The sequence below is a fragment of the Pan paniscus genome, chromosome 12 (assembly GCF_029289425.2).
Source record: "Pan paniscus chromosome 12, NHGRI_mPanPan1-v2.0_pri, whole genome shotgun sequence".
In the NCBI taxonomy this organism is placed as follows: domain Eukaryota; kingdom Metazoa; phylum Chordata; class Mammalia; order Primates; family Hominidae; genus Pan; species Pan paniscus.
In genome coordinates, this window is record NC_073261.2 from 114,905,611 (window position 1) to 114,918,950 (window position 13,340).

The 13,340-nt window shown below is 51.5% G+C and overlaps 1 protein-coding gene across 10 annotated transcripts in view; it reads right to left on the reverse strand.

Annotated features, from left to right (window-relative positions):
• Window positions 1-13,340, reverse strand: part of GREB1 (growth regulating estrogen receptor binding 1) — a 165,141-nt gene that overhangs the window by 18,560 nt on the left and 133,241 nt on the right. For 9 of the 10 annotated variants that reach the window (XM_063595050.1, XM_034952623.3, XM_055108235.2 and 6 more), the window contains 6 exons: window positions 12,337-12,676; window positions 10,748-10,863; window positions 8,069-8,268; window positions 6,639-6,728; window positions 4,466-5,097; window positions 2,373-2,475 (listed from right to left, as the gene is read on the reverse strand). In XM_063595050.1, the coding sequence (XP_063451120.1) occupies window positions 2,373-2,475; window positions 4,466-5,097; window positions 6,639-6,728; window positions 8,069-8,268; window positions 10,748-10,863; window positions 12,337-12,676 (1,481 nt within the window). Of the gene's footprint in view, window positions 1-2,372; window positions 2,476-4,465; window positions 5,098-6,638; window positions 6,729-8,068; window positions 8,269-10,747; window positions 10,864-12,336; window positions 12,677-13,340 lie in introns of those variants that run through there. The other variant, XM_055108237.2, reaches the window with a different exon arrangement.

Below are 13,340 nucleotides of genomic sequence, written 5' to 3' on the forward strand. Positions count from 1 at the left end.
CTTTTTAATAAGTAGAAGGTGTATACTATAATAAAAGTATGGTAAACACATAAACCAGTAACAGTTGTTTATAATTATCAAGTGCTATGTGTTGTACATAATTGCATGTGCTAGACTGTTGATAGTACTGGCAGTGCAGGTTAATTTACACCCGAATCGCTACAAACACTTGAGTAATGCCTCTTGCCACAAATTCCGATGACTACGATATCACTAGGTGATAGGAATTTTTCAGTTCCCCTAGAATCTCATGGGACCAACGTCACAGATGCAGTCCGTTGACCAAAACGTCATTATGTGGCACACGACTAAATTTTAAATGCGCACAAAGGATGATGCTCGGAGTGGAATTGTTACTGAGTCCGTGGGCTGCTGGGAAACCCCATTGTATCTGCAAGGCTCTTGACACAAATTCCATTTTCAGGAATGTTCTAATGAGGCAAGAATGTGCATTCAGAGCTATCTCCATCCAGAGCAACAGTCTTGTGCTGTTTGCTGTGAGAATGGCTTTGCTCTCCTCTCCCTAAGTCTGACTTCCACTCCGGCCAGAGTCCTGACCCGGAGGATCTCAGCCCTGTGCTTCACCCCAGCACCATCCCCCCAGGTGACCACACTGGTGGCCAATGCCAGCAAAACCTGCATAGCTTCCTTTCTTGCCTCTATCTAAATGCCCCCCAGCCAGTATGGCTCAGCTCCTGTCACTCCACCTATAGAAAGCCTCTCAGAGTGCTCCAGCCTAGGGGCTTCTCCCTTCTGATGCCAACAACATTCGTAGCCCAAACCACACTCTTCCATTTGCCATGTCTCATCTCACATGGTGATCATTGTAGTCTATGGTGCTTACTAAGTGTCTAAGGTAGAAAAATCTAGATGGCCCAATTCAAATTATAAAACATGTTGATTATATTAAATACATGTCCTACTATAGTACACACATGGGCAGAGTGCATGTCCATAGGAAGGCAGGGGAGAAATGCCTATGAGTATTTAATAGGTTTTGGCCAAGCACAGTGGCTCACACCTGTAATCCCAGAACTTTGGGAGGCTGAAGCGTGTGGATCACTTGAGGTCAGAAGTTTGAGACCAGCCTGGCCAACATGGTGAAACCCTGTCTATACTAAAAATACAAAAATTAGCCAGGCGTGGTGGCACATGCCTATAAATCCAGCTGCTCCAGAGGCTGAGACAAGAGAATCACTTGAATCTGGGAGGTGGAGGTTGCAATGAGCCGAGATGGTGCCACTGCACTCCAGCCCGGGCAACACAGCTAGACTTTGTCTAAAAAAGACAGTCTTGGTGCTCTGTGTGTGTCACATTTAATCCCCATAAAACCCTATAAAAGAGAAATTATCCCTATTCAACAAAAGAGATAAGATTTAAAGAATGGGCTTTAACACTGAACAAACTAGGTTCAAATCCTGTCTTTATCACTGGTATGTCCAAGAAAGCAAGGAGACAAATTCAGCAGGGCTGCAGACTTCATCTGAAATGTGGTTCCAAACTGTGGGGAAACCTTAGAAAACTCAGAGCCAGCTGAAGAGCCTCTCCTTTCCTGGGAGGGAAGGCCGAGGGCTGGACGGGCTTCCTTGGCTCCAAATTTTCTCCAAGTCAAAACTGAAGCACAGTCGACAGCATCTCACCAAGTGCCCTTCAGACACTGGTGCAGCTGGCTGGCAACCTCTCCACAACACAGACAGGACTCGTCTGACAAGCTCTCTCTCCCAGCACAGCAGATTCATTGACCAGACCAAGTTTATGAGCCACTGGGAGAAGGGATGAGGAGGAAACAGGGGAGGTTATTTTACATGAGCACAAAAGGGGTGCTCAAAAAGAAGCTGACCTTAATCAGGGTAAACTCTGTTCTGGAAATGAGAACAGGATTTTCCCCACATTTCACATATTTCTATTTTGCCCCAAGACACTGACCTCCCTGCTCAGCTGCCTGAGCAGGAAACCTCTCCTGAGGGGTAAGTCTGCTTTGCAGAGGCAGCAGTCAAATCTAATTCCACCCAGCCCTGCCACTACTCAGCTGGGCTCCCAAGCATGTGATTTATCAGGAGAATGGAACATCTATCTCACCCTGGGCCTAAGAAATTAACATGGTAACTTGTGCAAAGTATCTAGGTCAGCGCTCCACATGTGGAAGGTACTCAGTAAACAGTCAGCTAATAATCATAATTGTATCACTACAGCAAAGGCCTGATACTGAGAAAAATGACTACAAGATAAATAGCACCCCCTACAAGGTCCTTGGGATGAGTCTGATCATGAATCTGAGAATTCCATCTAGAAAGTGAAATATAAAATTAAAGTCACTTGAGAAAGTGATGAAGGTGGCTCCAAGCCCACATATCCCCAAACAGATAACTCACTGATATTGATCTCCTCCTCGTCATAGACATCCACTTCTGTGAGCCGAACAAGCATCCTGGACAGGACACTGAGGAACTGCAGGTAGGCACCTGTCTTCCCGATCTGTAAAGGTATAGGAGTTAAAACCCCCAGTGAGGAAGCCCCATCCGCGTGCCAGGCACTGGCTGAACACCTGGCATGGCTCCTGACATCTGCCTCACTTAAAGATCCTGTCTTTAAAATGAGAAACCCGTGGATGCAAAGATATTTGAAGGGAAGAAACGTGGCAGGTGGACAAATGGACTCCCACGAGCATAAGGCCTTCCTGCTTAAATATCGTCGCACACACATCTCTAGATTTTAACCAGCTGCATTTTTAAGCTGTTAGAAATAGAAGTTTATCATAAGCCAAAGAAAGCTGCTTCAAAAAAATAGGATACTATAAACATGCCTTATGAATCTTGCAAATTGCTTGTCTTAATCAATATGTCTGTACAAGACAGCAAAATTCATTGTATAAGACATAAAAAAAAAAAGTGCTTCTCGTATTTCTCCTTCTAAACCCAGGAAAAGAACAACTTTCTTCTTCTTCCTTCTCCTGCTTCCTGTAACGTAGAGTTCCCTGCTTCCCCAGCCCAGCTTCAGGCTAGCATATCTCCTATTAATCTTAGTCCATTTTGGTTATTACTGATTGAGAAGTACCCATGGTCTGGCCCAGTACCCTCCCTGTACCACTGTATAAAGAGCCACTACAGGCGTGGGTTTCCTGGCTCACACTTGTAATCCCAGCACTTTGGGAGGCTGAGGTGGGCGGATCACGAGGTCAAGAGATCCAGACCATCCTGGCCAACATGGTGAAACCCCATCTCTACTAAAAATACAAAAATTAGCCGGGCATGGTAGCACTGCCTGTAGACCCAGCTACTCGGGAGGCTGAGGCAAGAGAATCGCTTGAACCTGGGAGGCGGAGGCTGCAGTGAGCTGAGATCGTGCCACTGCACTCAAGCCTGGCGACAGAGCGAGACTCCTTCTGAAAAATAACAATAATAATAATAATAATAAATAAAACAGCCACTCCAGGGATGTGCTTTCCAAGCACCGAGCCCAATGCCTGGTTCATGCTACAACTCAGCAAATGCCAATGAATGGAAATAACTTCACAGAGGAAAATATGACACCCAACCACAGGGAAGCTTCAGAGAAAATATCTGCAAACAGATGATAGACAAAGGACAAAAATCTGTAATATCTAAAGCACTTCCACAAATCAACAATAAAAAGTCAAATGGCCTAAAGGAAAAACAAATAAGAAAAAACAGAAAATCACTGCAAAAGAAGTATCAATGACCAGTAAAAATACAAGAATATGTCAACCTTACTAGTAAAACTGTAATGTATTATTTTTCACCCATCAAAGAGACAACGATTTTAAACTGATAATATCCAATAGTGTGAGGGTATGGAAGAAGGGAGACTCCTTGGTAAGAAACATTTTCTTTTGTCCTTTTTAAATCAGAAAAAGTAATATTGTTCATTCTACAAGTTTAAGAAACAAATGGATACTGAACCGCATCCCAGCCCCAAAGCCCAGCTCTGTCCCAAAGAGCAGATTCCAGTCCCCAGCCCTCCTCCTCCCCACAGGCTCACGCGCAGGAGATTCTGCCATTGAGAGGTGAAATGGACTTTTGCTATTAAAGAAACACCATGCATTGCAGGAGGGCTGAGATGGGGAAACAGAACCCCTAGTTCTCCGTTCGTGGTTCACTGAAACCTTCCAGTGGAGAACCCAGAGTTTTGTTTCTATTTCTCAGAGAACATGTGCAGTGGCCGAGTGAGATAACGTGGGTTGAGGAACCGTAGTCTGATACACCCAGAAAGGTCTCCTGTCCGCCCCCTACATCACACAGGGGAGGAATGGAAGCCACCAGCCCTGAGTGGCAGATGAGTCCTGCCCTTCTCCCTCCGGTCCACCCCAGGCTGTTGGAGAAGATTCCACCACGGGAAGGGTGAAAGGTGAAGATGTGGGTGCGGTCACCCCCAGGACTGCCCTCTAGATGGGAGTGTGAGGACCCCCCCGGTCCGGGGCTGTGCTGGGGCAGAGAGCAACACTCACCTGAGGGGGGCCGCTGAGCAGCAGCCTGCGGGGGTGGAAGCCGTCCACGCGGCCCTCGGCCCGGTTGCCGTAGTCCATGTGGCTGGGCCGGGGCACCGTCCACTGCCGGTAGTAGAGGGACTGCTCGGTGGATGTCATGGTCTTGCTGAGCAGGGGGCGGAAAGAGCTGGCCCACATGACCGAGGGGGAGGGCAGGAGGGAGGCGGCCTTGGGCAGGCCGCTGCTGTCAGTGGACACAACCATGTCGTACACGAGCTTGGGCAAGAAGACGATGGGCGGCTGGCGGCAGGCCTTGGTCAAGGAGCATTGGGAGGCCTGCAGGACCCACGTGCCGGCAGCGGGCGCCACGGACGAGGAGGATGAGCCTGAGGAGGAGGACAGCTGGGAGCACGACGAGGTGACCGACACCTGGATGCTCCTCTGGCCGGTCCTGAGGCTACAGTCGGGCTGGGGCGTCAGCCCGGGACTGTGCCTGCTGATGGCCGAGGGTGGCCCCTGACTTGCCCGGGGCCTCTGTTTCTCACCAGGGGCTCTGCCCTCCTCTGCGGGGCCACAGGGCTGGGGCGACCTGGCATGCTCTCCCTGGGGGAGTGCTGTGGGCTGAGCCGAGGACTCACCACCGAGCGCTGAACCTGAGGAGAGACGAACATGGTCAGGGACGTCCTAGAAGGTACCTGTCCCAGGAGTGACCCATCCCAGGAGTGACCTGTCCCAGGAGTGGCCCATCCCAGGAGTGACCTGTCCCAGGAGTGGCCCATCTCAGGGGCGACTCGTCCCAGGAGTGAGCTGTCCCAGAACTTGCCGGCGGCTCCTGTTTCTGCCCCAGGCCCCCTGTACTGTTTCAGGCAAACGGACCCAGTGGTTGCGGTGCTGGCTTTTCTGACTGAGCTCCTGCCTATGAGGCAGGGCTTCTTTCAGTCCCCGAGCTCTGGGCTGAGGGTGAAGAGGCTCAGTGCTGACTCCATCGGGGGCATCTGGGAGGGAGACCCCAACCACCAGCTCACTCTTGTGCACAGGCACGGGAGGTGAGGGGAAAAGAAGGGCGGCCCCAGATGACCCCTAGCCAGTGTCCTGGTGGGCTCTGACCTCTGACCTTTCCCCGTCCCAGACCAAACAGCAGCGACTCTCAGCCGCTTCCTCAGCCACAGCTAGGCACACCCCCGGCCCCAACAACAGGAGCCTGCGGCCACCGCACACACCCGTCCCCGCACCCAGGCCCTGCATGTCTCGCCCCTGAGCCTCTCGGCCCTTAAGGCTTCCTGCACTTGCAACACCTTCCGCAAGGCCCGACTGAGGGTCAGCTGCTCTCTCAAACCTGTGGTAACCTCACCTACCCTGACATCTGCCCTCTGCCTTGGGACAAAATTACAGACTTCTTCATATGTGAAGTGAAAATGTGTGCAAAAGACTACTGCAAAATAACACGTCTTTTATGAGAACAATGAGTTCGTTCCCTGAGGTCACGTCTACATCTCATTTATCCTTCAGTGCTGACCCAGATAGCAAGTAGGCCCTCGGAATGCTTTTGGCGGAAAGACAGGGACTGTGCGTGCTGATGGCCGACGGTGGCCCCTGACTTGCCCGGGGCCTCTGTTTCTCACCAGCGGCTCTGCCCTCCTCTGCGGGATCCTGACTACTCTCGGAGACAGAGGAACCCCTTAGGGCAGAGACCGTGTGGAGCCTGTGGTTGGCACTGCCCACCCGCTGTGGCTGTGGCTACCCGGAAGGCTCATGAGCTTGTGTTGCCTTTTGTTGCTCTTCCCCCAGTGAAGTCTCCATGTCTACTTCTCTCCTTGCGCTCAGCTCCTCTCCCCACAGGGCACAGGGTTTTCCCAAACCAACAACGGCAGGGAGAACACCCGGGGACCCGCCCCTAACACGGCCAGGACTCAGCCTGAGGCCCCAGCCACAGTGAGGGGCAGGGTCCACGGTCTCGCCCTGAGGACAGGGGCAGCAGAACCCTACAGTCTTGCTCAGTCTTCAAGTTCTCCGATCCGAAGTTGACCACAACATTTACTCTCTAGAGAGTCCAGCACTTCAAAGATTTCCTTATCTTTCCAGTTCTGATGGAAAATAAAGGATCAGCAAATAGCCCTCTATAGGTTTCTTTTCATTCTCTGAAACCTCAAAAATCAGTCCGCTGGTCTGGTCGTTCCCGTGTGGGAAGACTCACCGGAAGCCTTGGAGGAGAGGGATGAGGATGCTGAGTCGTGGGAGCGGGACCTCTCCCTTTTCATGGGGCTTCTCTTCTCCGAGGTAGAGCCTGTTCCAAAACACACACGCTGAGAATGCACCGAAATCACCATTCCTGACATTTGCCCAGCACTTCACAGTGTGTAAAGTGTGTTCCCATGCATCACCTCTCCCCATCCATTTACTCATTCACTGCCATCTTCCAGGCCCCCACCATGGACAGAGCACTGAGGAGACAGGAGGGAGTGGGCTGCAGTGCAGGGAGGCACTCTGGGTGCAGCGAAGGCTCCTGCCCATGAGGCACGGCTGCAAGCTGGTGGAGGAGATGCAAAGAGAGAGGGGTCGGGGAGCCTGGGGGAAAAGCAGGGCATCTCCTGGAAGAGGGGGGCATCTGGCCGTCGCCCTGAAGGGCCTCAGGGTTTTGCAGGTAAAGTAGAGAAAGGAAAACTCTGAGCAGCAGGAAGGGCAGCCGTGCAGCGCAGAAGCCAGAAGGGCAGGGCACAGCCTGGCCACTGCAAGTTTAACGTGGGCCAGTGCCCAGTGCAGTGGGGGCTGTGGGTAGAGAGGAGCAGATAGTGAAACTAAAGAAGGGGGTCCTGAGATGCCAGGGAGCACGGAGACGTGTAGCAGATACTCACAAATGAAAGAATTAAATCAGAGTCTCTGCCGTGCTTCGAAAAGATGGCTACAGGCGGGCAGGCCTTTCCATCTACATTTTACAGACGAGCAAGCTGAGGCTAAGAGAGGTCCCACAGTCAAGACAGACAAGGCAGACCACAGACCCGCGCTGGTGCCCACACCCACCTCCTTCCATTCCACACACTCCACAAATGCTTTCTAGTTTTTGAATGATTGTCTACGTCTTTCTCATCACATTGTTGGCTATAGTCAATGCCTTGCGATGTTATCATTTATGTGTCCTATTAAAAAGACAGCATCAGATTTGAAGAGTCTGCAAATGAGCCTGTTTTCATACTTCTTAAAAATGGACAGCACGCTGTTGGGTTGATTCACAGAGGAAATAAACAAGCAAATCACACTAGGTGGGAATTCCACCAGTGAGTGGAACAAGGAACTCTAAGAAATTTTGAACTTGAACTCTAAGAAATCTTAATTTTTCTTCCTATTCTTTAAGAATTCTAGAACTAGGAAAAACCTATAGGGATTTCCATTTTCTCACACCACCAAAAGAGATGGGGAGAAAACAAACAAAATCTGAATTCAGTGAGAGCTCTGCCATTTCATCCAACACTGAAGACCTCTCATCCAGAGCCGCTGTCCAGCAGACACGTCCCAGGACCCTGCTGAACTGGAGACAGCTGTCTCCATAAGCACAGGCAGCCTCAAAGCTCAGAAGCCAAGAAAGACATGCAGACAGGGACACGTAGGCTGAGGGCAGCCATCCCTCACCTTCTGTCCCCAGCTCCTCATCCTCGTTGTCTGTGCTGCTCAGCTTCTCGGCATCACTCTCCAAGGCCTCGTTCCTAGCCCCCTTCTCCAAGGGAACCTCGTTGCTCACAAAGTAGGCAGCCAGGCCCAGCTCCTGCTCCAAGGCTGTTCTCACCAAGCAGGAGGAGTTTATCAATCGCAGGTCACAGTACCTCAAAGACCTAGCAAGACACAGAAGAAGGTGTCTGTTTAGTGTTTTCCACAAGTGGAGTGCTGTTCCCACTGCGGCAGGCAGCACTGATCAGGACCACACCCCACCTTCCTGGTGAGGACCCAAGGACTCGTACAAGTGGAAAAGCCAACAGTGTTACTGGGAGCTTGCAGCAACAAATTCAGTATAATAGTAAATCTTTGGGGACACCCACTATGCATTTAGCTCTGTGCTGCACTAACTTTTGGGTCAGATAAAAAAGGGGCTTGCAGCACTTTGGGAGGCCGAGGCGGGCGGATCACAAGGTCAGGAGATCGAGACCATCCTGGCTAACACGGTGAAACCCCGTCTCTACTAAAAATACAAAAAATGAGCCAGGCGTGGTGGCAGGCGCCTGTAGTCCCAGCTACTCGGGAGGCTGAGGCAGGAGAATGGAGTGAACCCAGGAGGCAGAGCTTGCCATGAGCCGAGATTGTGTCACTGCAATCCAGCCGGGGCAACAGAGCCAGACTCCATCTCAAAACAAAACAAACAACAACAACAACAACAAAAAGGGGGGGCTTGAACCTGAGCTCTGCTACTTCCTAGCGACAGAAGCCATGACAAGCTGCACAACTTCTCTGAGGCTCTGATTTTTTCATCTGAAAGATGGGAATGAATATTAATAACCATCTGGCTGGGCGTGGTGGCTCACGCCTGTAATCCCAGCACTTTGAGAGGCGAAGGCGGGCCGATCACTTGAGGTCAGGAGTTCAAGACCAGCCTAACCAACATGCCAAAACCCCATCTCTACTAAAAATACAAAAATTAGCCGGGTGTGGAGGCAGGTGCCTATAATCCCAGCTCCTCGGAAGGCTGAGGCAGGAGAATCACTTGAACCCAGGAGGCGGAGTCTGCAGTGAGTTGAGATCGCACCACTGCACTCTAGCCTGGGCAACAGAGTGAGACTCCATCTCAAAAAAAAAAAAAAAAATCTAAGTCCGCTGTGATAAAGATTAAATGTAATCAGTGAGCATTTAATTATTCAATCCAAGTGAACACAGGCCAGGGTACTAGATGCTAGAAATATGATGGCAATCAAGTCGGACACCAACAAGCAATGCTATCTGTGAGCAGCAGAGGAAAGGCCAACCCCGTGCTCAGACTTGCGCAGCAGAAACACAACCAAGGCAAAGGGCTTAGAGAGGGGTACGTGAGGGTTCCAGTGGGGGCTCTGAAACTTACTGCTCGTGACCTCAGGCAAATGATCGTTCATTGACTCAACCATGAAGCAGGATGGTAATACTACTGCAGCAAGGAGTAAGTTTCATATGAAAAGTCTATCATGATGCCTGGTACAAAGAAGGTACCAGAAGGTACCTGGTACTCAGCAAATGCTTGCTAAAATTTAAAATAGATTAAGACATTGTCTCAGTCCTTAAGGAGTTGAAGAAGAAAAGAATTAATCCATGTGAAATAGCAACAAGCAAGGTCCAATGTTCTGGAACCCCCTTCCCCTGGCCCATGAGTATGCAGCATGCACAGGGCCGTTTGCTGAAGTGTGGGGTGCTCCTGGGGGAAGAAGCCAGGCCCACTGCTGGCCAGACTGGCTTAATCTCAGTAAGCCTCAGTTTCTTCATCCGTAAAATGGGACTACTGAAATAGCACCTTTCCCCCAGGATTAAGGTGAGAGTAAAATGAAATAAAACCTAAAAGAAGAATCTAGGACAGTTCCCAGAACATAACAGGAATTCCACTGATGTCGGCTTTTGCTATCTTTTGCTGGCCGTCTGCTCTTCTCCACGGGTATGAAGTCTCTAAAACCCAATCTGTCACTACCAATCCAAGAAACTGCCTTACAGGAGGCCCAGTGACCTGAGTCTCGAGTGTCTGCATGTCTGTGTGGTGGCCTAGAGACCCCCCACACCAGCGGACATCGAGTGGATATGTGGCTAAGACTTTCCAGGCTGTGATGGATTCAGAGGGACACATCTTTTGAGACAGTCCACTCTGTGCTGGAAGAACCAGCTCTTCCCGAGCAGCGTCAGTTGCCCCCACTCCCAGAACGCCTCCTAAGCCAGGAGGGCCCAGGCATTGCGGCAGCCTAGGTACCAGCAGGAACTGTGGCTGCATCTCCTGGAGAGGATGCCGTACTGTCCCAAGCAGAACTGCCATCCCCAGCACACACAGAGCGCCCCATGGGGAGACACTGAACTCAGGAGGCATGAAATCCTGACTCCACCTGCAGAGCCTCCACCCGTAGAGCCTGGCAACAGCCGTCACCACGAGCCCAAACAGTGCCTTTCTGAGAATCAGGAAAAGGGGCACGGGCCTCAGACGCACTCAGGCCCCTGCTGGGAAAGCCACGATGAAGGCCCCACCCACGGGGCCTGTGAATGTGAGTGGTGCTGCCTACCGTCAGGGCACAGCAGCCCCCCTGACATGCTCCCTGAGGGGGCCCAGGCAGCCAGCTCCTCAGAGACCCCCAGGGGCATAACCCCTCCACTCACCTCGGCAAGGACTCCCCATGCGGGTCCATCCCACTGAAGATCAGGATGCAAGGCAGACCCTCCAGCTCCAAGTAAGTCTGGGGTCTCCACTCCACATCCTCGATTTTCTGCCACATCTACAGATAACGAAAAAGAAATAAAGCCACAGACGCCTCTCTTCCCAACCAGCCCAGCTCAGAGGAATCCTGATGGCCTCCCACACCAATTTAAACTCCTTGAACTATATCTTCTGACCAAAAGGAAATTTCTTTAGACTGCAAATAAGCACACCATCCACTTGGCCACCGTATTTTCAGTCGTCTAGAACATGGAGACTAGCCAGCCAGAACATGTTCAAGACATCTCTATCAGCTGACCAGCTCCGTGAAAGGAAGTCTGTGTTGTCAGCTGCTCCTTAAGTCTTTTTTTTTTTTTTTTTTTTTTGAGACAGAGTCTCGCTGAGTCACCCAGGCTGGAGTGCAGTGGCGCAATCTCAGCTCACTGCAACCTCCACCGCCAGGGTTCAAGTGATTCTCCTGCCTCAACCTCCCGAGTAGCTGGGACTACAGGCGCACGCCACCCCATCTGGCTAATTGTTGTATTTTTAGTAGAGACAGGGTTTCTCCATGCTGGCCAGGCTTATCTCGAACTCCTGACCTCAAGTGATCCGCCCGCCTCGGCCTCCTAAAGTGCTGGGATTATAGGCGTAAGCCACCGCGCCCAACCAGCTGTTCCTTATGTCTTGCCTGTGCTCTCTCCTGACAGTGTCCTCCCTTTCATTCCTGTTTTCCACTCATTTGTTCTTTCCCTAAACCTTTTGCATTTTCTGTCACCTGCAGATTGAGTGAGAACCTACTATGGGCCAGGCGCTGTGCTAGGCTTTGGGGGCTGAGTTCTGTGGGGATGGCCATTGCCCCCCACCATCTGGGAGAGGGGCTGGATGACAGGCAGGGAGCATGGCACTGCCCTGGGCATGGCAGAGGGGGAGGGTGGCTTCCTGAAAGAGGAAAGACACCAACCTAAGTGCTGCAGAAAATAAGCAGGGCAGCTCACACCTGGAACCCAGCACTTTGTGAGGCTGAGGCAGGAGGATCGCTCGAACTCAGGGGTTTGAGATCAGCCGGGGCAACATGGAGAAAATTTAAAAAATTTTAAAAATTAGCCGAGTGTGGTGGCACACGCTGGTGGTTCCAGCTACTCAGGAGCCTGAGGTGGGAGGATCCCTGGAGCCCAGGAGCTCAAGGCTGCAGTGAGCTGTGATCACGCCACCGCACTCCAGCCTGGGCCACAGAGTGAGACCCTGTCTCAAAGGGGAAAATAAAGAAGCATCAGCTAAACAAAGAAGAGAGGAAATGGATGCCCAGGAAAAAAGAAAGCAGGCTGCTGCCCAGAGGTCTAAAGTCATAAGGCAATGCTGCAGGGGTGTGGGGGTGCTGCTGGGGCGGAGGGCAGAGGTGGGGAAGCACAGAGAGGAGGCTGAGGGGTGGCTGGGTCTAGGGAAGCCACGTTGGCCACGCTGTGGGGTTCGTGACACTCCCTGCCTCTGGTGGGCCCCTCAGCTCTCCCAGGTACCCCCAGGCCCTCCGCCCCTCCCTGCGCACAGCACCTACCCTGAGCTGCTTTACGAAGTGCTTCCCCACGGTGACGCCTGAGCTGGGACTGCCCAGGATGATCTCAAAGTGCTCCTCCAGCGCCAGCCGGGCCCGCACGTGGGCCAGCCGCTCATAGGCCACCGCCGCCAGGGGCGAACAGGGCACCCGCAGCAGGACCATGAGCCCGTGGCCGCAGGGGCACTGCTTCGGGGAGTTGAGGAGGTTCTGCGTGATCTCCAGCGTCTCCACCGACGTGTAGTTCTTCATCTGCGGGAGGCCGCTTACGGCCATCAGGGCGGCCGCGTAGTGCTGCACGAGAACAAAGGTCCTGATCACCGCGCTGTGCAGGCGGGGGAACCTGCAAGGAACACAGAGAGACCATGCCTGTGACGGCCGCGCCCGCCGGCCTGCTACTGCCAAGTCACCCAAGACATCCGTCACTCTAGCACAGGCAACTCCGGCATTATACACAGTTGTGTTGCCTCTGGAAGGTGGTTGTGGGAACCTGAATGAGAAGCCTTCTTTAGAAACCAAATTATACAGTCCTTTGTTTTTTCCAGCTGGAAAACAAAAACATAGGTTTGTTGTTATTATGTTTTTCCAGCATTTGGCACTTAGTAGCTGCTCAATAAATATTTGTCCAATGAATGAGCAGATGAATAAATGGTATAAATGCCTATTTTGTCTCTATCAGCACAATGTGCAGCTCTCTGAGGAGGGGACTAAGTTGCCTCTGGTTCCTATTAGAAACAGGAGAACCACCAGCAATCAATATGGAAATGCAGCTACCGGAGGCCCGAGTTCTAAAGGCCCATCTCTGTGTTCACTTCGATCACAGTGAATTATTAGAAATATAACTAAACGTATTTTGACAGACGAATTACAAATCAGAACATATCCAGCCAAATCAAAAATCTCAGTTTTTGCTTCAGAAACTGTGGTTACTATATGTGTCCCCACACAAAGGTGGTGGCTGCTCCCACAACCACCTGCTCTCCTAGAGTGGCTCTGACCCGTTAGTC